The 20,579-nt window shown below is 43.3% G+C and overlaps 1 protein-coding gene across 1 annotated transcript in view; it reads left to right on the forward strand.

Annotated features, from left to right (window-relative positions):
• Window positions 1-20,579, forward strand: part of SEL1L3 (SEL1L family member 3) — a gene marked incomplete at both ends in the record, with an annotated part of 114,103 nt that overhangs the window by 18,866 nt on the left and 74,658 nt on the right. Inside the window, 4 exons of the mRNA XM_080697461.1 lie at window positions 7,917-8,043; window positions 9,889-10,010; window positions 10,731-10,846; window positions 13,893-13,951. Of these exons, the coding sequence (XP_080553587.1) occupies window positions 7,917-8,043; window positions 9,889-10,010; window positions 10,731-10,846; window positions 13,893-13,951 (424 nt within the window). The remainder of the gene's footprint in view (window positions 1-7,916; window positions 8,044-9,888; window positions 10,011-10,730; window positions 10,847-13,892; window positions 13,952-20,579) is intronic.

Genomic DNA, 20,579 nt, shown 5'->3' on the forward strand with positions numbered 1-20,579 from the left:
GTTTTATTTTACTCGGGCAATCCGAAGTTCGCTGTCTAACCTCTGGCCTCCCGGATCCCTCTGTTGGCGCCTCTCATATGATGTGTATCATGTTTAATTTAATGAAATGAAGATATACTCAGCACCGACTGGGTACCAGCTTCTTCACTGGCGCGGCTCAGGGGCTTCGAGGGGAAGAGCCGGTCACTCTCTCGGGTGGGCGTGTGGAAAGTAAACATGATTCACGTCCCCACGTCCATTACAACTGAAGCCGAGAGGTAGAATAACTTGTCTAAGGTCACACAGCTTTAAATGTGGGAGCTGGTTCTTAAGACCTGGAGAATTTGGTTCCCAAATCCCACTTAACCATTAAGCTGTACTGCTGACTGAGGTCATGACACCGTATATTTATAAATTTGTTTGAATTCAGTCACCATTGAAACCGAGTTACCGAGCCTTCTCTGTGTGTTCAGTGCTTAGCTAGGCTTCCTCATGGAGGAGGTGAAGTGGCTTGCTAAAAGAGACTGGAAGGATGAGAAGGATTTTCAGTCAGGAAAGGAATAGAGGGGAAGCCAGAGCCGCCACCCTTGGTGTGCTCCATCGATGGCAAGTGGGTTTCCTCTTGCCTGTTGACTTGTATTGATTGGGAGCAGCTACCCAAAGCCTAGTGTTGAGAGGGACGCTGAAGCTGAGTCTGCGTCAGTGAGAAAGAGGACCGCGACAATTGATTACTAATGTCTGCCGTGGTGTAGAAATGCACACCGGTGTTACGCTCGCTCTTTTGCACTTGGAGGTGGAGTTCAGGCGTGCCATAGGTCTTTCAAGTTAGAGCCACATTTTGAAGGCTCTTAAGTGCCATGCCAGGGGGTATTAAACATTCTACCATCCTGTCTACCTTCGTAAATGTTTCTCTCGTCTTCCCATACCTCTTGGAGACATGGCAGTTGCCTTTCCCCCCCCCCCTCACTTTTCCTTGCACTAAAAATTCATGCTAATGTTTGGTTTGAATGGATTGGAAATATGATGATGTCGTGTAACGAAATTCCATTACAACAAAATGATTGGAAGTCAAGTCAAATGTTGGAGCCAGTCTTGACTCGTCTTTGGGGGAAAAAAGACAGTTTAGGCGGCGGGACTATTCAAGTCAATGACGTGATGATACTTTTTTCTAATTATAAGCTATATATTTGGCACTTAAAAAAAAAAAAGCCCACAGACCTAGTTTCTTTTTTCCCCAGTTAATCACGGTAGTCTGAATTTTTCAGTAATAACACTAATTAGTGCTCCGCAACTGCATTGCCCTTTACGGTTTCCCAAACACTTTTTCCATGCACATTGTCTCGTTTACTTCTCATACTGGTCCCACGGGAAAGACAGTATTTATTCCCAGCCTGTCTTTAACAAAGGGGGAAACCGAGAGCCGGGGAGTTTATTCAACCAGAGTCCAAACTTCTTGGTTCTTTCGACTTTGCTGTGCTGCCTCTCTGAAATATGCTAATACAGTCCTAAGCCAGGTTCTAAATTAGAAGGAATACTTTTTTTAAAGTTGAATTTTTATCGACGTGAATCATCCCGGTTTCCTTCACCCACTGGACTTTGCCTCTTTGAAGCGGATGGGGATGGGGCCGTGCTGAGCAGCTCGGAGGCCCAGGGCGGGGAGGCTCAGAACCCGGCCGCCTCCTCCACCTGCCTGCGCGGAAATGTGCAGAGCTTTTGTTCTCTTCCACCTTAGCCGCAGAAGTAACGCATGTACCTGGTAAGAAATTCAAATAGTGTGAGAAGGCTTAGAGGGAAGAGTGAGTTCCACCCACCCCAGACTCCTGGGCCTATTCCCAGAAGCAAACCCAGTACAATGGCTTTTTTGTATTTCCTCCCAGAAATAGTCTCTGTGCCTAGAAGCATTAAGTTTAGCCCCCTGTCTTCATGCACAGATGGCAGGATACTGGGACCTCAGCCTTGTGCTCACTGACAGTATGGTAGCGATTTCCCTCTATTAGTTCAAAGTGCATGACTTCATTTATTTCAACAGACCCCAAGTATTGCATTGCCTGATTGTCTGTAATTTATCTTTGGTAGCTGGGTTCTGCACGTCACTTTTAGTCTTTTGCCTTTTAAAATTTTATTTTATTTTATTTTTTTGCCTTGGTACCGGGGATGGAACCCAGAGGCCTTTTACCTCTGAGCTACATCCCCAGCCCTATTTTTTTTTAATTTTTTATTTTGAAACAGGGTCTCACTGAGTTGCAAAGGGCCTCACTGGATAGCTGAGGCTGTCTGCGAACCGCGATCCTCCTGTCTCAGCCTCCCGTATGCTGGGATTACAAGCGTGTGCCACCACGCCCGGCGTTAGTGTTTTGCTTTTAACAACATCATTTCACTGGATATCCTGTGCATTTATCTTCGTGTGCATGTGGACATGTGTTTGGAGGATAAATTACTAGAAGTGGAATTTGTTTTGTTCTGTGTGTGTGACCGGGAGATTGAACCCAGGGACGTTCTACCTCTGAGCCACAACCCCCATCCCTATTTTATTTTTTATTTGGAAACAGGGTCTTAGTAAGTTGCTGAGGGCTTCACTAAGTTGCTGAGGCTGTCCTCAAATCTGCAATCCTCCTGTGTCAGCCTCCTTGAAAGTACTGATATTACAGACAATGTGCCAGTATGCCTGGCCATTTTATTCTTAAGACTCCTGGTAGTGAATATTTCACAGACTTTCAGAGTATCCCACTTTACCACCCAGTATTCTTTTGGGGGGAGGTCTGACTTAAATCATCTCTGCTAAAAAAACAAAATAGCTTATTTTAAGTGGAGGAGAAAGAACACTCATGAAAATAGAAAGGAGACCAGTAGAATAGAGAAAGGAAACCCCGGGGAGGGAAGAGGATGTGCTGGGGGTGAAATCGACCAAGTTGTGTTATGTGCATATGCAAATATGTCACAATGAATCCCACTACTGTGTATAAATATAATGCACCAACAAAAATAAAAACAAGAAAAGAAAATGAGAAATGCCCTTTTATTCTCAGACCATGACTTTAAAGAAAACAGAGCATCTGACTCCCACTGCCACGTTAACTCGCTGTGTTTGGAAAGCATTATTGAGTTACTTGCACTCTGGCTTTTCTTCTTCGGTTGGGAAATCATACTTTCTTTTCCGTCAGGTTCCGGCATCCTCGTGTGTCTGACAGCCGTCCCGTGTAGTAGGGCTCTGTTACATAGAGACGGGACCTTCCGTCAGCTAAACTAGCCAATGGGCTGCACAATCCTCCCAGTCTACCCTGTCTGAGAATGAGATTCCAAGTACTAACATCTGTAGGTGGAGGATGCCCCAGTCCTCCTCAGTGAGTGTTGGTGTGCACACTGAAGCAGGTGCTGCTGGAGGCACCAGCTGGACCCGTGCATCCTGTACGTGGGGCCTTGGAAGTTCAAGGCAGCAACAGTTACTATTTAGCAGCCAGTAGCGGCACAGGAAGGGCCCTGCCAGCTGGACCTCAGCCCTGCTTCTCTCCGGGGTACTTGTGAGATGCGGTATGGTTGAGTGAAGCCCTTTGGTTTGCAGTGGAGAGACCAGGTTTGAGTCACAGCTGGGCCTCTGATTACCTGCACGGCCTTCAACAAAGCACAAACACTCTCCTCGTCTCCAGACACAGGGGCTTACACCAGGTAATACTCAGTGTCCCTTTTTTGTGCTAACATTTGAGGAGCTAGAACCAGCCAAACAATCGGAAGGGGAGAGTTTCAAACGTGTGTTGTTTTCTGGCATGTTATGTTTATGTCTTAACGATGCCTCTCCCACCTCCTCAGCCAAGAAAAGCCAAAGAAATGGGTTTGGGGGAAACTGAAAAACGAGAGACACCGTTATTTGTCGTAGGCAGCATCGTGCTCATTACAGAGCTAGGGCAAGTGTTGGGAGAAGAAGAGAGGACTTTGAATCCTGACTAGGCTACAGTTACGTGTATTATTCATTCACCAAATATTTATGGAGTCCCTCTCAAGTGCTGAACACTGTTCTAGGCCCTGGGAATGGAGTAGTGAATGAAGTCAGATCCCTGGTCTCACGGACTATGCTAGAAGAAACTGGGAAAGCTACTAAATATCTCCTAAGTTTTCCTATCTGTAAGGGTCTTCATGGTGGAGACCGTGGTTCTGGTAGTCTTCAGTCCGTGGCGGTGACAGACACAGATGGCCTCTGGCTTAAGGTGGGCTGACTTAACATTTTTGGACGTTATGATAGTGTGCCCCTGCAACCGTTCTGGCTCTTTGCTTTCAGTAGAGAATTCAATGAATTACACGAGGTAGTCAACACTGTATTATAAAATGGACTCTGTGTTTAGTGGACTTGCTCACCTGTAGGCGAATGTGCGCGTTCTGAGCATGTCTAAGGTCGGCGAAGCTAAGCTATGATTTTGGCAGGGTAGATGTGTTAAATGCATTTTGACATTTAATTTTTGCCATCGATATTTATTGGGACAGAGCCTCCTCCTGAGTCAAACAGTATCTGTACAGCACTCCCGGAGCTACAGTCAGTTTCTAGACAATAGGCCCATGTGTTTTCCTGCGTTAGATGTATTCTAAAGTCCTTCCCGTTCTAAAATGTTTTTGTTGTTAATTACCTCTAATGATAATGGAAAGACAACACTAAACTGAAGGGAAACTACTATAGACTTTCAGATTGTAGAATTAGAAAGCTATACATTTTACAAGAAAATGACGATGCCTTTGGTTTCATTGGGTACACGAGGAATATATATATATATATATATATGTATATACATATATACATATATATACATATGTATATATGTGTATATATATATATATATATATATATATATATATATATATATATATATATTGGTGGTACTGGGGGTGGATCCCAGAGGCATTCTACCTCCGGGCTATACTCCCAGACCATTTTGATATTTTATTTGGAAACAGGGTCTCACTAAGTTGCTGAGAGCCTCACTAAGCAGCTGAGGCTGGCTTCGAACTTGCGCGATCCTCCTGTCTCAGCCTCCCAAGCACGGGGATTATAAGCGTGTGCCACCACGCCCAGCTAAGAGGTATATATTTTTGTAAAATTTGGCCTGTTGTGCTTGGACCTTTGGATAAGGATGAGCCTCACCAGCGTTCACTTCTAACTAATTCTTGGCACTTTTCTGTGTGTGTTTGTGTGGTACTGGGATTGAAGCCAGTAACATTTTACCTTCAAGCCACACCCCAGGCCCCATTTTGGTTTTTATTTTGAGACAGTATCTCACTAAGTTGCTGAGAGACTGGCTAAGCTTCTAAGGCTGGTCTCAAACCTGCAATCCTCCTGTCTCTGTCTCCCAAACACTGGAATTACAGGTATGTGCCGCTGCACTGGGCAACTCCTTGCACTTAGAAAGCTTTCTTCATGAACTCTTTTTTTTTTTTTTACTAATATGAAGTTGAGCAGAACCAAATATCACTTGCTTTATAATATATATAAATATTTCTATCATAGGCTAGATAACAGCCATCACCCACAGAAGACTTCCTGAGGCCCAGCATGGCCATCTGATCTTTTCTGTTCCCCTCAGCACCGTGGAAGTCAAGGTTGAGCTCATGTCATCCTCTTTGGTGAATTTTAATCTCTGATTTCAAAGACACCTTTGCAGTATTTCCATTAGTAATCCCTTCGCCATCCCCATAACAGGCCAGCAAAAGTCCAATATGCCCAAACTGAGCTTAATATGCAAAATAAGGCTCCAGAGTTTCTTTTCGAACTAAATCCACCCTTTTGAATTTTGCAAAGCTCAAAAGGGTTTCCATCTTTAGACAGATTTGTGAACAGAGGGAAATTGGTTTATTTCATCCTATTAAGTACATATACAAGGACCTGAGATTCTAAAAATTGCTTGTATGATTTCCAAATCATATTAAACCAAAGATGCCTCTGCATTTAGTAAAATGTTGTGTTTCCCTTTGGAAAATGAAAGCCAGAATATCCCCCAGCCCAGACTGCGGGTTCCATGATTTGAGCCAATATTGGTATTTGGTTACTGTCAAAGAAGCCAAGTCTTCTCGCTCCAAGAAGGCCAGAGCACAGAGTGTTTCCACCATTTAATTATGGTGGCTAAACTCAGGAGCATTTTAAGAAATATAAGTATCCTTATTCCTGGGTTGAGTTAAGTAAATTCTCTTTTCTTTGGTAGAGGCAAGATAGAAAACAGAAAATTTATACTTAGCCTCCTTTAAAGCAGTAGGTATTAAATATAGAACTGAAATAACTCATTTTCCCCTTTCAGATTTGTGATGGACGGCCCTGTGTTTGCTAGAGCCACAGAAAAGAATTCCTTCACATTTGTGAAGTAAAGTGGAGCCCTCCCCAGCTTTGCCAGGCGCGGCTGGCCGTTTTTGTATAGGGTAATTTGTTGAATATATGTGGAAAGTCTACACTAAAATAAACACAACAACAACAACAAAAGCTGTGGCATTTTAAAAACACACATTCTGAAAACAATTGCTTGAGTTGATTCCCAGCTTCATATCTTATTATTTTATCATCTCGAAGGCTCGATTTGTCACCTGTTAAATGGCGATAGTTAAAAAAAAAAAATCCCTTTTCATAGTTCGTGTGAAACTGAGTGACATTATCCCTGCATGGTGTTTAGCCCATTGCCTGACATTCACTAAGTGTTAGTTACTAGCTGGGTGTATTGATGTATACCTGTAATCCCAGTACTTTTGAGGCTGAGACAGGAGGATCGCAGGTTAAAGACCAGCCTCAATAACTTAACAAGACCCTGTTTCAAAATAATAAAAATAAAAAGGGGTGAAGGTGTAGCTCAAAGGTAGAATGCTCCTGGATTCAATCCCCAGTACCAAATTAAAAATTTAAAAAGTTAGTTACTAGCTCAACCACTGTGCCTCTATTTTCCTCGTGTAGCTCAAAGATAGAATGCTTCTGGAATCAATCCCCAGTTAGTACCAAAATAAAAATTTAAAAAGTTAGTTACTAGCCGGGCATGGTGGCACACGCTTGTAATCCCAGCATTTGGGAGGCTGAGAGCAGAGGATCGTGGTTGTGGACAGCCCCAGAGACTTAGTGAGGCCCTCTGTAACTCAGTGAGACCCTGTTTCAATATAAAAAACAGCCGGGCATGGTGGCGCATGCTTGTAATCCCCGCATTTCGGAGGCTGAGACCTGATGATCGCGGTTAGAGGACAGCCTCAGCTATTTAGTGAGGCCCTTTGCAATTTAGTGAGACCCTGTTTCAAAATAAAGAATAAAAAATTGGGCAGAGGGTGCAGCTTGGAGGTAGAATGCCTCTGGGCTCCATCCCCAGACCCGCAAAAAAAAAAAAAATATATATATATATATATATATAATATAAATGTAAATATAAATATTATATATATGACAAAAAACAGGGCAGAGGGTATATCTTGGAGGTCAAATGCCCATGGGTTCCATCCCCAGACCCACAAAAAATAAAAAAAATAATAATTTACTAGTTCAACCACTGTGCCTCTGTTTTCTCATCTGTGGACTGGACATAATAATGAGGATTCAGTGAACTCAGTGTCTGGACTGTGATCGCTATGATGGAAGCATTAACTTCTCACTGTAACTCCATTCAGAGTGCTTTCCTTGGTACTGAAAGGGCCACGTGTGAAACGCTTAAGACCACAGAAGGCTGAGTTGGAATCGTGAGATTCAGCTCTTCCCCATTTGAATGTTGTGTACTTAGCCTTGGACTCTCCTTCTGTAGAATGGGACTGATAATTGATTCCACTTCACAGGCCCGACATCTAGTATGCAGAGTTCCATACACATTTGTTCAGATTTGTAGGAGATCAAGTTTAAGCATATGACTGGCGCCAGGCGGAGGGTGCCGGGGAGAGCGAGTGTGGCGTGGGAAGGGTGCTTCCCTGGAGATACTGGAGGGCGGCTGTTTTTCTGTTTGCAGATGTGGTCGCTTTCTTGGACTTTCCCTATGCCTCCAGTGGAGAGAACACGGGCATCATCAAAAAACTCTCGAGGTTCCAGAACCGAGAGCTGGAGGCCACCCGACATCAGCGGACGGATTACCCAGTGTAAGCGCGGGCTGAGCTGGGTGGGTGGTGCGCTTTTTATCTGAGGACCAGGGTGGGTCTTGGAAGGACTCCTTAGAAGGATATGCCTTCCTAAGATGTTTTGCACAAATACGGAGCTCTACACGGCTTAGAATCGGTGGACCTGAAAGATCTCAAAATAGACTTGAATTATTCTCGCGCTCAGGAGCTGCCGTTTGCCTTAGTCTTTACATATGGGTCCAGGAAAGGTGCTCGTAGGCAGCAAGGTGTTGAAGCCCGAGGCCTCGCGAGCCTTCAGGTGCAGCCAGCCAAAGCAGGCACAGATGCAGCCCCGGCTTTGCTTTTTCTGTCTTGGAAGACTGGGTGAGCGGCTTGCCGTCTCACAACTTCTGATCTCCCCCGTTGATTTCAGCCAAATTCATGCACATATGTATTTTTTTCCTTCTGCTGAATTGGAGATGCCGAAAATGGTTCCTGGTTCACCCCAGATCGGATGGATTTAGCAGAGTGATTTAGTTCTTCCCATGCTGCTGGCTGTAGAAAGATCTTGAGTCACTTTACTGAGCGTATGTTCTTGCTAAGCTTCCTTGTAATAACTTATCTTCATGAGCTTGCTGGCTGGGTGGGTCAGGAGGGAGCTCTGTGGCACCATCTGTCTGATTCCCATGCTGCTGGTTTTGAGGCCAGATTATAAAGCCCAGAATATTCTTTTTTCTTTTTGTGGTACGAGGGATGGAAACCAGGGGCATTCTACTTCCAAGCTATACCCCAGCCCTATTTTTATTTTTTATTTTGAAACAGGGTCTCACTGAGTTGCAAAGGGCCTCACTGAGTAGTAACTGAGGCTGTCCTCAAATCGCGATCCTCCTGTCTCAGCCCCTCAAATGCTGGGATTACAAGCAGCGCCACTACACCCAGCTCAGGTCCATAATATTCTAAAGGACTTGTTCAGATACATCCCCAAAGAATCTGGGGCTGGCTTCCACTTTAACCCAGACTGTGAATTGGTTACTAAGCTGCATAGAGACTGCTTGGTGTGCTTGTTTGACCTCAAATCATGTTTTCCAAGCAAGATGCCCTGATTCCAAGCTCCCCTGTCTTTGATCTACTGGCCACTAGCTCCGCGTGTGACATCAGGAATCATGTCACACATTGAGCAAATATCTTCGGAATGATGGATGGATCACATATCTTGGCTGGCTTTTATCCTCACTCCACAAATCACAGATGTGCAATATTTTTTCAACCAAATAGTCACAGTCCAGGAACAGAGTAATTAGATTAGTTGTTTCATATGGGTCAGCCAGAACCATGACACTGAACAACCTAATGTGGGCATTAAGATAGTATATATGTGTCCCAGTTACCAGGAAGTGATACCATTTGCAGATTATTACATTTTTTCCCTACCGTAGGGCTTTTATCTTTGAATGAAACAAAATGACTCAAAAAGCCCTAATTATGTTTTTTTTCCTTTTAATCATAGGTATTAGAATAGCTTCTTATCAAATCACCTCTTATTAAAACCCATATCTTTAGTCGATGTCTGACTTTATAAGCCTTCATCAAGAATTCAGAGAGCGGCATGTCAGGTCCTCCAAGAGGCATCGCAGCCGTTTTTGGAGTGAGATAGAAGGTCTGCGAGGTTGTACAAGGAGGCTTAACTCCTATCTCTGCAGTTCCTGTAACTACCTCCTTTGTCTCAGAAGTCGGGCTTTGCGAGCTGATCTCCCATGATAAACACTAAGGCAAATCCAGCCCTTCAGTGGGAAGAAAGCAATTTACTTGGTCATTGTTAACTATAATTACCTGTTCTTGGATGATATCAATCTGCAGAATTTCCCCCCCCCCCTTTCGCTCCTTTAGGTTTACTGTTTCACTGTGGCTTTATTTACTCCATTATTGCAAGGCCAATCTCTGTGGGATTCTGTATTTTGTCGATTCTAATGAGATGTACGGCACACCCTCTGTATTTCTTACCGAAGAGGGTAAGTACCAACCAGAACCTTTAAGGCGATATCGGAAATTTCTTATGTTCTGTCTGTTGGCAGATACACCTGTCTAGAATAAGGAAGATGTCAGCGTGGCGGCCCAACGTTTGTAAGATGTGTTTATTCCCCACCCAGTCAATGGCAATCACAGGGCCATTGTCCTCCCGCCTTAAGTATGCAATTCGACGAAATAGGAGTGGGAAAGAAAGAGGCGTTCTTCCTACAAAAACAAGTTGGGCATTTTGGGTAGACTCAGTATAAGACAGGTTACTAAAAAAAATAGTTACTTAAAAAAAATAGTTGTGGAAGTAAGATAACTGTAAAAGGTTGGGAAAATGAATCGCAGTCTAGATGGGTGTTGGGTCAGAGAGTTTCACAAGTGTCTGGGTTTTTTTTTTTTTGTTTGTTTTGTTTTCTTTTGGAAGAAACAGAAATCAGCTGCTGTTTGTTCAAGAAAGACCACAGGGAACCAAATGTGAACTTCAAATTAAGCTTTTTTTTTTTTTTCCCTAGAGGCTTAAAACAAATGTCTTATTTACAAAACAATTGCATTTATAAACGTGGGGTTTTTGTTTTGGGTCTTGCTTTGTTTAAAGAATAAAAAGAACACGGTTTAGTTTTTGTAGCTTCTTCGGCTAGGCTAGTCGTGGAAAATGCACAGTTACTATTCACTGCTGGGGTTTTGGAGTCTTTTCATGAGCTCAGACTTTTCTTTAGGTCATTTGCATATTCAAATGCATCTTGTCAAAGGAGAAGACCTTGCTGTGAAGACCAAGTTCACCACACCTCTGAGGGAGTGGTTCCGACTGGATGTCGCTTTCAGTGGAGGCCAGGTATGGGGGGGGGGTGCCCTGCCAGGAGTCCCCTCAGCGTCCTCACTTAAAGCCAAGCCTTGCTGTAATGCCCAGGGAGCGACGGAATCTGCAAGCAAATTTGTAGTAAATGATAGACTCTTTACCACTAGGCACTTGCTAAATCAAACTTTTATAGATGCAAGTTTAAATCATAAGAATCTCATCCCATTTAATTAACTTTTAAAGTGCTTCTTTCGACTATATTGTGAATGAGTAAATAATATAGCCAGCTCTATAGCCACAATTATCCGAGCAATTTCAGTCCTTTCCCTCGAGGGAGATAGGCTTTCTGGAGATAAATGCTAAAACAGCATTGGCCATGTTTATATTGTGTTATCAGATCTACAATTTTTTTTAAAGGAAATTTATTGGCTAGTTTAGCTAAGAAATGGTTTGACTGTTTTTGGAAGTTGAAACAATTGCTTATGTTTGGCATTAAATGTACTCGTAATAACCAACAAACATAAGTGATAATTCTGGTGGGATGGAGGGTCTTTATCTACTTTGTACATAAAACATTGCATATAACCGTTTCTCACTCTCATAACGCAGATTTTATGGATTATGGCAAATCTGTTGTTATAATTGAAGGCAATTCCATCTCTTCTATAGATGATACCACTATGCTACCTTTTTCTGGTTGCTTTATTTTCTCATCAGCTCTTTTTATTAATCTGTGATTTCCCTGTAACAAAACTGGAAGAGACGTTCTGTTTGTCCTGGGCATTAGATAACACGCAGTCTTCCCTTGGAGTTTAGGTTTATCGCATTTCCTTTTCCTGAAGAGAAAATAAATCAGGTCAGTTCTTGCTGCCTTCCTGAGAAACTCTGCAAAATGTGAGCTGGGAGTTCTTGTTATGTCTGTTTGTTTCCTTGGAGATGTTAGACGGCAGAGCTGGGGTCTGGGTCTTCGCTGCTTCCGTTACGTGAGGCTTACCATGGTACTGTAGCTTGGGCACGGCTTGCTCCTAAGGAGAAGGTCGGCTCAGTGCTACGTGTCACCGAGATAGGCACCAAGTTATGGGTGCAAATCCCCAGATCTTATTTTGCACCTGCTGTATATGAGGCACTAGGCTCCGGTTGCTTATAGACTATTTATGGAAGTAACATTAAGCACGTGAGGAGAGAAGTCATAAGGCGAGCTTAATTGCCAAATGATTCATATCGATCTCTGGAAGGGAGACAGCATTTCATGCTGAGATGCTCAGGGAAAGTTTCATGAAGACAGTTTTTGTGTAGAATGTAGGTAGAGAAAAGAGATAGATATGGGGCATTTTAGCATATTGTCGGGGGCTAACAGAATGACTGTTAGCCAGAATGACTGGTGTCTTGATCTGTTTTGGGTTGCTACAAAAGACTACCCAAGATGCGATGAGCTATAAAGAAAAGAATGGTTCTGGTGAGGGCCTTAGCGCGCTGCGTGCTAGCTGGGGTCTCTCTTCCTCTCCTTCTACAGCCACTCACAGATGACCAGGGCTTACCCAAGGAGCTCATTGAATTCTAATCACTTCCTAAAGGCTCCACCTATGAATTCCATGAACATGGAAATTTGAGGATCGAGTTTCCAACACACACCCTTTTGGAGGATGCATTCACACCATCCTAACTGGAGTAAAAATCTGTAGCCTACAGAAAACTAACAGAACAACAATTATATGTGTGGAGGGTTAGGAGATGCAGGCTCTTGAAGATTAGAGACTTAGTCCTTCCCCTTGCAAGGCAGTAAAGCATCACAAAAGGGTTTTGAACAGTAGAAAAGTAAAAGTTTGAGCAATAGAAGAGTAAAAGTTGTCTTTAAAAAGATGCTCCGAATGGCATGGTTTGTAGTGAGCCAGAGAGAAGGGTTAGGAAGGCCAGCGGGTGAGAAAAGAAAAGACATGGGATATTTTTGTAGTGTATGTAGACTTCTGGCCATGTGTGTCTGTCTTTCTGCCCCATCTGGTCTCCTTTTTTAACACATAGGTCTGAACAGTACTTAGAGACCTTTTACACCAATTCTACCTCCATGAGGGGACTGTCTTACAGCTTGAACCAAACAGACAAGTCACTTGAATGAAGTGGTGGGTTTAGGGGTACAACTGGTTTGAGTCTTTTTCTTTTGAACCAACATGTATGGCAGACTCGGGCTAGCTTTTAAGTAAGTCTTCCATAGATGTCGTAATCTTTGAGACTCTAAGGAGACTAGCACACATCTGCTGAACACTTTCTGTGGAATAATTGAAGGAATAAAAATGGCCTCTACATCCAGGGACTTATAATGCACTAGAAGAAGCCATCTGAGAGCGTACACAGCATTCATGATGACACCATTGTCCCACGGAGATCAGAGTGAAGATTCTCAGTGCTCAGGGAAGGGAGGGAGGTAGGAACAACAGGACAGGGAGAAGAGACAGTGCCAGTCTTGTCACACCATCCCCCCCCAGGCTCTCATGGAATCAGAGTGAAATATCAAAGACTCTGTGTAGCATCATACACACTTCCTTGTCGTTTCATGCAACAAACTTGTAAACACAAACATATCAAATGAACCTTTGGCTTAGAGCATGGAAGCATCTGAAACCCATTGGAAACAATTACCTTGTAGATATTTTTAGTCACATCGAGTCATTGGAGAAGTGAAATTTACGAAGGCTTAAAATATGCACAAGGCTAGAAAACTGTTAATTTCATTTTTGCTGAAATTTCTCAGGTGAAAGACTATCAAGCACATGCTATGAGCAAATTATACCAATGAATGTATTTTTTTTTTTTTTTTCTGTACTGGGGATGGAACCCAGGGCCATTCTACCTCCAAACTATACCCCCAGCCCTATTTTTTGTTCTTTATTTTGAAACAGGGTCTCGCTGAGTTGCAGAGGGCCTCACTAAGTAGCAGAGGCTGTTTGCGAACCTTGATCCTCCTGTCTCAGCCTTCTGAATGCTGGGATCACAGGTGTGCGCCACCACGCCTGGCTTCAAGGAGTGTATCATAACAACCCATGGAGTGTTGAAGCCTAACTGATCCTGTGTCTCTCTCCCAATGTAGATAGTGGTAACCACCAGCATTGGACAGAATTTGATAAGCTACCATAATCAAACAATCAGGTAAGTGTGATTTTTTTTAATTCAAAATTTGGCTGCGAGAGGGTTAAGGAATTTTCATAGCTCAGCACTGAACCCTACTATCACCCCTCCCCCATCCAGCTCATCCAGGCCTGGACTGTTCTCTGCCCTGTAGCTAGTCTTTGTACTTTTATTTATTTATTTATTTTTACCATGCACGGACTCTCCCCATTTCCCCTGCAACCCTTTTTTTTTTTTCCTAAGCAAGGAAAACTCGTCCTCCTTGTAAGACCTCATTGTAAATTCTCCCTTTCATGGCACTTCATAATTCATTTTCTTTGAAAATTATCTTCTACAGAGGATTCTGAAAAAATAAATCAAAGTATTAATGTTGCTTATTGAGCATGGTTGGTAACTTTGGCTTAGTATAAAACATTAAAGCAGACAGTCTTCATATTTATGTTCATAATCTAAGTTTGAAATGTACACAACTATTGATATTGGTGTAACTTTTCATCCTTATATAACCATTCTCTCCAAGAGTTACGGGAGCTGTGATCTCCGTCCTTCGCCTCGTGTTGCATGACTTTTTAAATTCACCTCTCTATCTGCATATAATAGTAGGTTCTATGGTGTCAGAACAAGGCAGCCTTCATCGGGAATTTGGGATGCCCCATCACAGCTAGATAGTGCACCTGTAATTGAATGTTTAAGAATAAGGATAAAGATCAGAGATAAAAATTACCAGTTTTGTAATATGTAATTTTAAAAAATGTGTCAGGACAGCCAGGCACTTCGTTAGGAGTGGGCAAGTGCTCTTGGCTCCGGGGCTCAGTCATTTCTCTGAAGCAGACCAAACCCCTGCCTCCCTGCAAGGGCTGGTAGGACTGAGCCCTATACCTCCCAACGATTCCCAGAAACGGATTATTAAAGGAGCCTAATCAGAGAGGGGTAAAGAAGGGCGTAGAGGGTTACCTCCCCTCCCCACACAAACCGCTTTGAATCATTCCTGTTTAGATGTAAGTCAAATTGTTTCCTCTTAGGCTCCGGGCTCCTAGAACAATTCCTATTTTCATGGCCGGATTAAAGGATTAGTTTTATAGGAGAGCTAAGGAAGTGTTACGGCTTCGCCTGCAAAGACAAGGGCTGGCAGTGACTTGAGAGCTGTGTGTGGAGGCACAGAGGCAGACGAGAGTATCCAAGCGCACCCAGGTGATGTGGGTCAGCAGAAAGCCGCAACAGAGAGCAGGGTTTTTGTTATATAAGTGGCCATGGATTCTATGATAAATTCAAGTTTAGAGAAAGGCTGAGGCTTCTCTTTAGAGAACAAGATGCACGGTGCCTTCGGAATTCCCTTCTAACATCAGGTTCCAGGAAACGGGCTCTAGATGCTCAGGGCTTCTGTTTCAGGATGTGAAGTCTAAACCACTGGCTCCTCCCCCTTGGCCCCGTTCCTACCCCAGCCTTAGGACAATTTTGACAACTGATTGGATTTCACAGGTTCCTTTTCATTTTTCATGGAAGGACTCTCTTTCTCCGAAATCCCAGAAAGATGGAAGACAGAGATGACAGTGTGATCCAGGGCTGGGCCAGGGCGAGGTGACCAAGGGCCAGGCCTAGACCATAAAATGCAGAAGGTGCTCAAAAGCTCAGAGCCAGGGTGCCTGAACCAAGTGCCTGAACCGAAAGGCTTTGACTACAGAACTTTACCTTCTCAGCGCTAGTGGCCGGAGGTCCACGGGCGCGGTCTCAGCCAGGCCCCGGCCCCTCTGTGGGAGCTGGGAAAGATCTGTTCTAGACCATTCTCCTAGCTTCTAGTGGCTCCTGGCTTGTGGCCGCCCAGCTCCAGTCATTACATGGCGTTGTGCCGATGTGCTTGTCTACATCCAAATGTCCCCTTTGGATAAACACACTAGCCATATGGAGTAGGGACCCACATGAGACCAGTGTGGGCCTCATCTGAAACAATTGCACCCTCAGTGACCCTGTTACCAAAGAAGGTCACGGTCAAAGTAACAGGCCTTCAGACTTCAAGGTATGCATCGGGGGTGGGAGGTAGTCACAATTCAAGTCAGCAGTAATCATGAGAAATATTTTAATAATTTTTTTGTGTGTGATACTGGGGATGGAACCCAGAGGCTTTCTACCTCCAGGGTACACTCCCAGACCTACTTTTTAATATTTTATTTGGAAATAATTTATCATTAAGCTGCTGAGAACCTCACTAAGTAGCTGAGGTTAGCTTCGAACCTGGGCAATCCTTTTGTCTCAACCTCTCAAGTACTGGGATTATAAGTGTGTACCACCACACCTGGCTCTAATACGATATTCTAAAAAATCAAAATGAATACGAAGAATCCATAGTGAACAAAATATCAAAATTTTCAATAAAGACCAGGACCAGTGTGATCGATCACATGATTCCAGGGATCCAGCTTTCAGGTGTGTACCAACTGAACACCCAGCTAAAGCACTGAACGGTGTTGTACCTAGTAACACTGCTGGTGGCCGGCTGAGTACACTTTGCCTTGGCCTCGGCTGCCTTCCCTGTGCTCCTGGGTCTCCCCCACCAGTAGAGCAGCTCTAGGAAAAGCCAAGCCCCGCAGGGGCCCTGCAGCTCTCTTCTGAGATTCCTGAGGCAGAATACCTGGGGTCTCATTCCCACCTAGAACCCTACTTTCAAAGTTGGCTAAGCCTGGGGACTGAACAGCAGATATTTCTGGCTTCCTAGTTGTGGATATTCCAAGGAAAACCTTTAGCCCTCTGTGTCTTCTTGCAGTGTAAACAGTATTGGCTGTTAGCCCATGAAGGTGGTGTAGGAGGACCATGCTTTAAGTGTTCAGGAGCACAGTGCTACCAACAAATGTAAGGCTGTCAGTAGCATTCCATGACAGGTGACAGCCTTGGTCTAAAGGGTTTTATTCATTTACTTATTTATCCAACACATATTTATTAAGCATACATCACATGCCAGACAGTGCTTGATTCTGGGAATGCAATGTTAAACACAAAGAACATAGTCTCCCTGCCTTCAGGGAGCTAATATATATATGTGTGTGTATATATAGCAGGGGAGACAGATATTAAATAATTAATATTCACACATAAATTTGAAATTAAAAACCGAGTGTGGTGGTGCACACTTGTAATCCCAGTACTTGGGAGGCTGAGACAGGCTGACTGAAAGTTCAAGGCTAGCCTCAGCAGCTGAGTGAGACTCCCAGTGATTTAGTGAGATTCTGTTTCAACATGAAAGTTGCTGGTGGTGTTAGCTTGGAGGTAGAATGCCCGTGGGTTCAATCCCTAGTTCCCCTACCACAAATATGAATGAATGAATAAATACATAAATAAATATTACATGTTGTCAGTCCTAGGATGAAAAAGAATAGGGTAGATTGATAGAATAACAAGGGAGTCAGAATTTAAATCTGGTCCTAAGGTAGTAACATCCAGACAAGAATTACTTTCGGGGTAGAGGAGGCAGCTACCTCGAGCTGTATCTGTATCTGAGTGGGGACTATTTAGCAATGTCGGTGATTCCTTTGGGCCTCTGGTGCTCTGCAGTAATAAACCAGGGCACTGTATGTCCAGATAAGAGGAGAGTTAGTTTGCCAGCACGTTTGAGATTTTTCCGAACCAGACCAGTTTGGGTTTTGGAAGAGTCTAACTCAACTTTTATATCAGTGAAATTGATGACCATCAAACATTGCACAGTCCAAGAAATCTCCTGCAATCTTTGCACAGACACAGAATTTCAGAGGAGAAGGATGTGGAAACATTGATGTAGAGATGGAGATGGAGACTAAAGCAGACAGATCTCCTGATGGTTGATAATAGTGACAGTTTAAGAATGACAGTTCAGTGCCATAGGGACTAAGTAATTTATTATTAGTTGAAAAACTCAGTTAAAGCAAAGAGCCAATAAAAAGAGTCTTACCTTAAGCCTCTTATTCTAATTTTGAAAATACACAGTTGCCCTTCCTTCTCTTAGGTTTTTTTTTCTTTATGGTTTCATTTACCCATGGTCAACTGAAGTCAGAAAAGATTTAAATAGAAGATTCCAGAAATAAAAATTCTCTTAAGTTTTACATTTGCCTAGCATCCTGATTATCATGATAACATCTTGCCCTGGTCTGTCCCACCAGGACATGGATTACCCCTTTGCCCAGCGTGTCCGTGCTGTATACGCCACCCGGGCAGTCATCACTTTGTATCTGGTTATCAGATTAGCCGTCAAGGTATTGCAGTGCTTGGGTTTAAGTAACCCGTATTTTACCTAGTAGTGGCCTCAAAGCACAACAGTGTTGATTCTGGCAATTCAGAAGCGCCTAAGAGAAGCCATCCATGCTTCTGGTTTTATCTCATGTCATCAAAGGAAGGGTAAGTACAGTAATAAGAGAGTTTGAGAGAAAGACCACATCACAGAACTTTTATTACAACACATTGTTGTAGTTGCTCTGTTTTATCATGTATTACTGTTAATCTTTTGCTGTGCCTAATTTATAAATTCAACATTACTAAATGTCTGTATACATGGAAAGATGAGGTACTACCCTGAGGTTTCAGGCATGCACATGGTGTTCATTTGCCTGTTTTTCTAGATAGATCCTTTCCTCTGATCTCTACATTGAAGTTCCTTATGGTCTTTCTTCCATAAACAACACCCAATTTCTGTTTCTTCCAAATGAAAAGAAAACAAAGACATGTGTTAGAGTCTGAGCCCCAAAGACATATAGATTGCATCAGTTTCTTTCCCAAACATTTACAGTCGTCTTAATTCTATTAAAAAAAATGTTTTTGGCAGTACTGGAGATGGAACCCAGGGGCATTCGACCTCCAAGCTACAACCCCAGCCCTATTTTTTATTCTTTATTTTGAAATGGTCTCACTGAGTTGCAAAGGACCTCACTCAGTAGCTGAGGCTGTCTGCGAACCGTGATCCTCCTGTCAGCCTCCCGAATGCTGGGATTACAAGTGTGCGCCATCACACCTGGCTATTTTTTTTTAATTTTTAAAAATTTTTAATTGATGCATTGTAGTCATACATCTTCAGTTGTCTTAATTCTACAACCATTTATTGAGTTTAGTTTTTAGTAATCTCTCTTTACTGAGTCTCCCCAAAATAATTAACATAGTCTTATCGAAGGGAAAGCTCTTTCTTCCCTACTCCTATTTTACTGGATTTTATATATAAGTAAACAGTATGATAAGAGTGAGCACAATACAGATGCCATTGACTGGCTTGAGAATAAGCACTCTTAACTCTTACCAAGAACGTAGCTCAACAGGTGGGACCAAAAGCCCAACAGAGGAACCGGGTAATAGTGACAGCTGCAGCTGACAGCCAAAGCACCTGCCGTGTGTCTGACCTAAATGTTTTATTTGTAAATGCAAGGTTGAGTATCCCTAATTTGAAATCCAAAATAATCTGAAACCTGTGATTTTTCAAGCATCCTGTCAGATTTTGGAGCATTTCAGGTGCTCAAAAAATTTTAAGACTTTTAGATTTGGGATTTTCAGATTAGGGATGATCAACCAGTGAACTCCGTGTAAATATTTCAAAATGCCAAAGAATCCAAAATCTGAAACACTATCAGACCCTAGGGACCCCCAACCAATAGTTTATTTAATCCTCACAACAATCATCTAGGTAGTTATTATTGCCATTTTTATGTTTTTTTTTTTTTAATGGTGAGAAGGCTTCAGAGAGTAGCCCCAGCAGCTGGCATGTCAGAGACATGTAGACATGTAGCATTTACTGTGGGCAGGTTTTACAGAGGTGTGGGGACCTCCCTTGAGCTGGGGAGTTGGTTAAGTGGAGGTTGTTAAGAAGCTTCTACCACAAGAAGCAGGGCTGCATATCCACCAAGTGCCAGGCAGGCTCACGGGAGTTGTTGGAATATTTGAGTGTTTACAAGGTCTTGGAAAACAGAAGGAATTCCCAGTCTCCGAGTTCATAACTTTGAGGTCTCTTCTGAAAGGAAGGGAAGGATCCTTTATCTCCACACAGTCCTTCTAGGCTGAGATTCCAAAAAGACAAATGCCAGGCGATGAAGCCCTTCTTTACCATTTGAGCTGTTTGCAGAAAGCTAATTAATTTCTAAGAGCTGGCGCCTGCTGCTGTCAGTTGAGGTGGGAGCTTGCTCTTTCTTCACCCCTTCCTGCCTCCTGACCAGACAGATGCACCTGCTAGGATTTGGGGTCCTTTGAGGAGAGGCAGTCCACGCTTGTCCTCAGTAACTCTGCTGCTTGGCCTCCCCGACCCAACTGCGGGCAGCTTGCTCTGACCCGTCCACGCCACCCTGGCCCTGCTTCCTCAGCTCCCTGGGCTTCTGGCGGCCTGCCTGATTTGCTGTTGTCTTTTCTTGTGTTCCTTCTGTGTGCCTTGGCCCCGTCCCTCCTCTTCCTGGGCTCTCCCTTCATACCTGACCCTCACTCTACCCCTGCTGTTCACATATGTTCTGATCACACCTGGCCTACCCCTTCCTGCTTTAATTTTTAAATAGATAATAAGACACATAATTTAAAAAATCAACAACAAAAAAGAAATAATAAAAAATAATCCCGGCGTGATGCGGCACACCTATAATTAGAGTACTTGGGAGGCTAAGACAGGCGGCCAGCCTCAGCAATGTAATGAAGCCCTCTGGAACTTAGCAAGACCCTGCTT

The sequence above is a fragment of the Muscardinus avellanarius genome, assembly GCF_963383645.1.
Source record: "Muscardinus avellanarius genome assembly, chromosome: 6".
NCBI classification, from domain to species: domain Eukaryota; kingdom Metazoa; phylum Chordata; class Mammalia; order Rodentia; family Gliridae; genus Muscardinus; species Muscardinus avellanarius.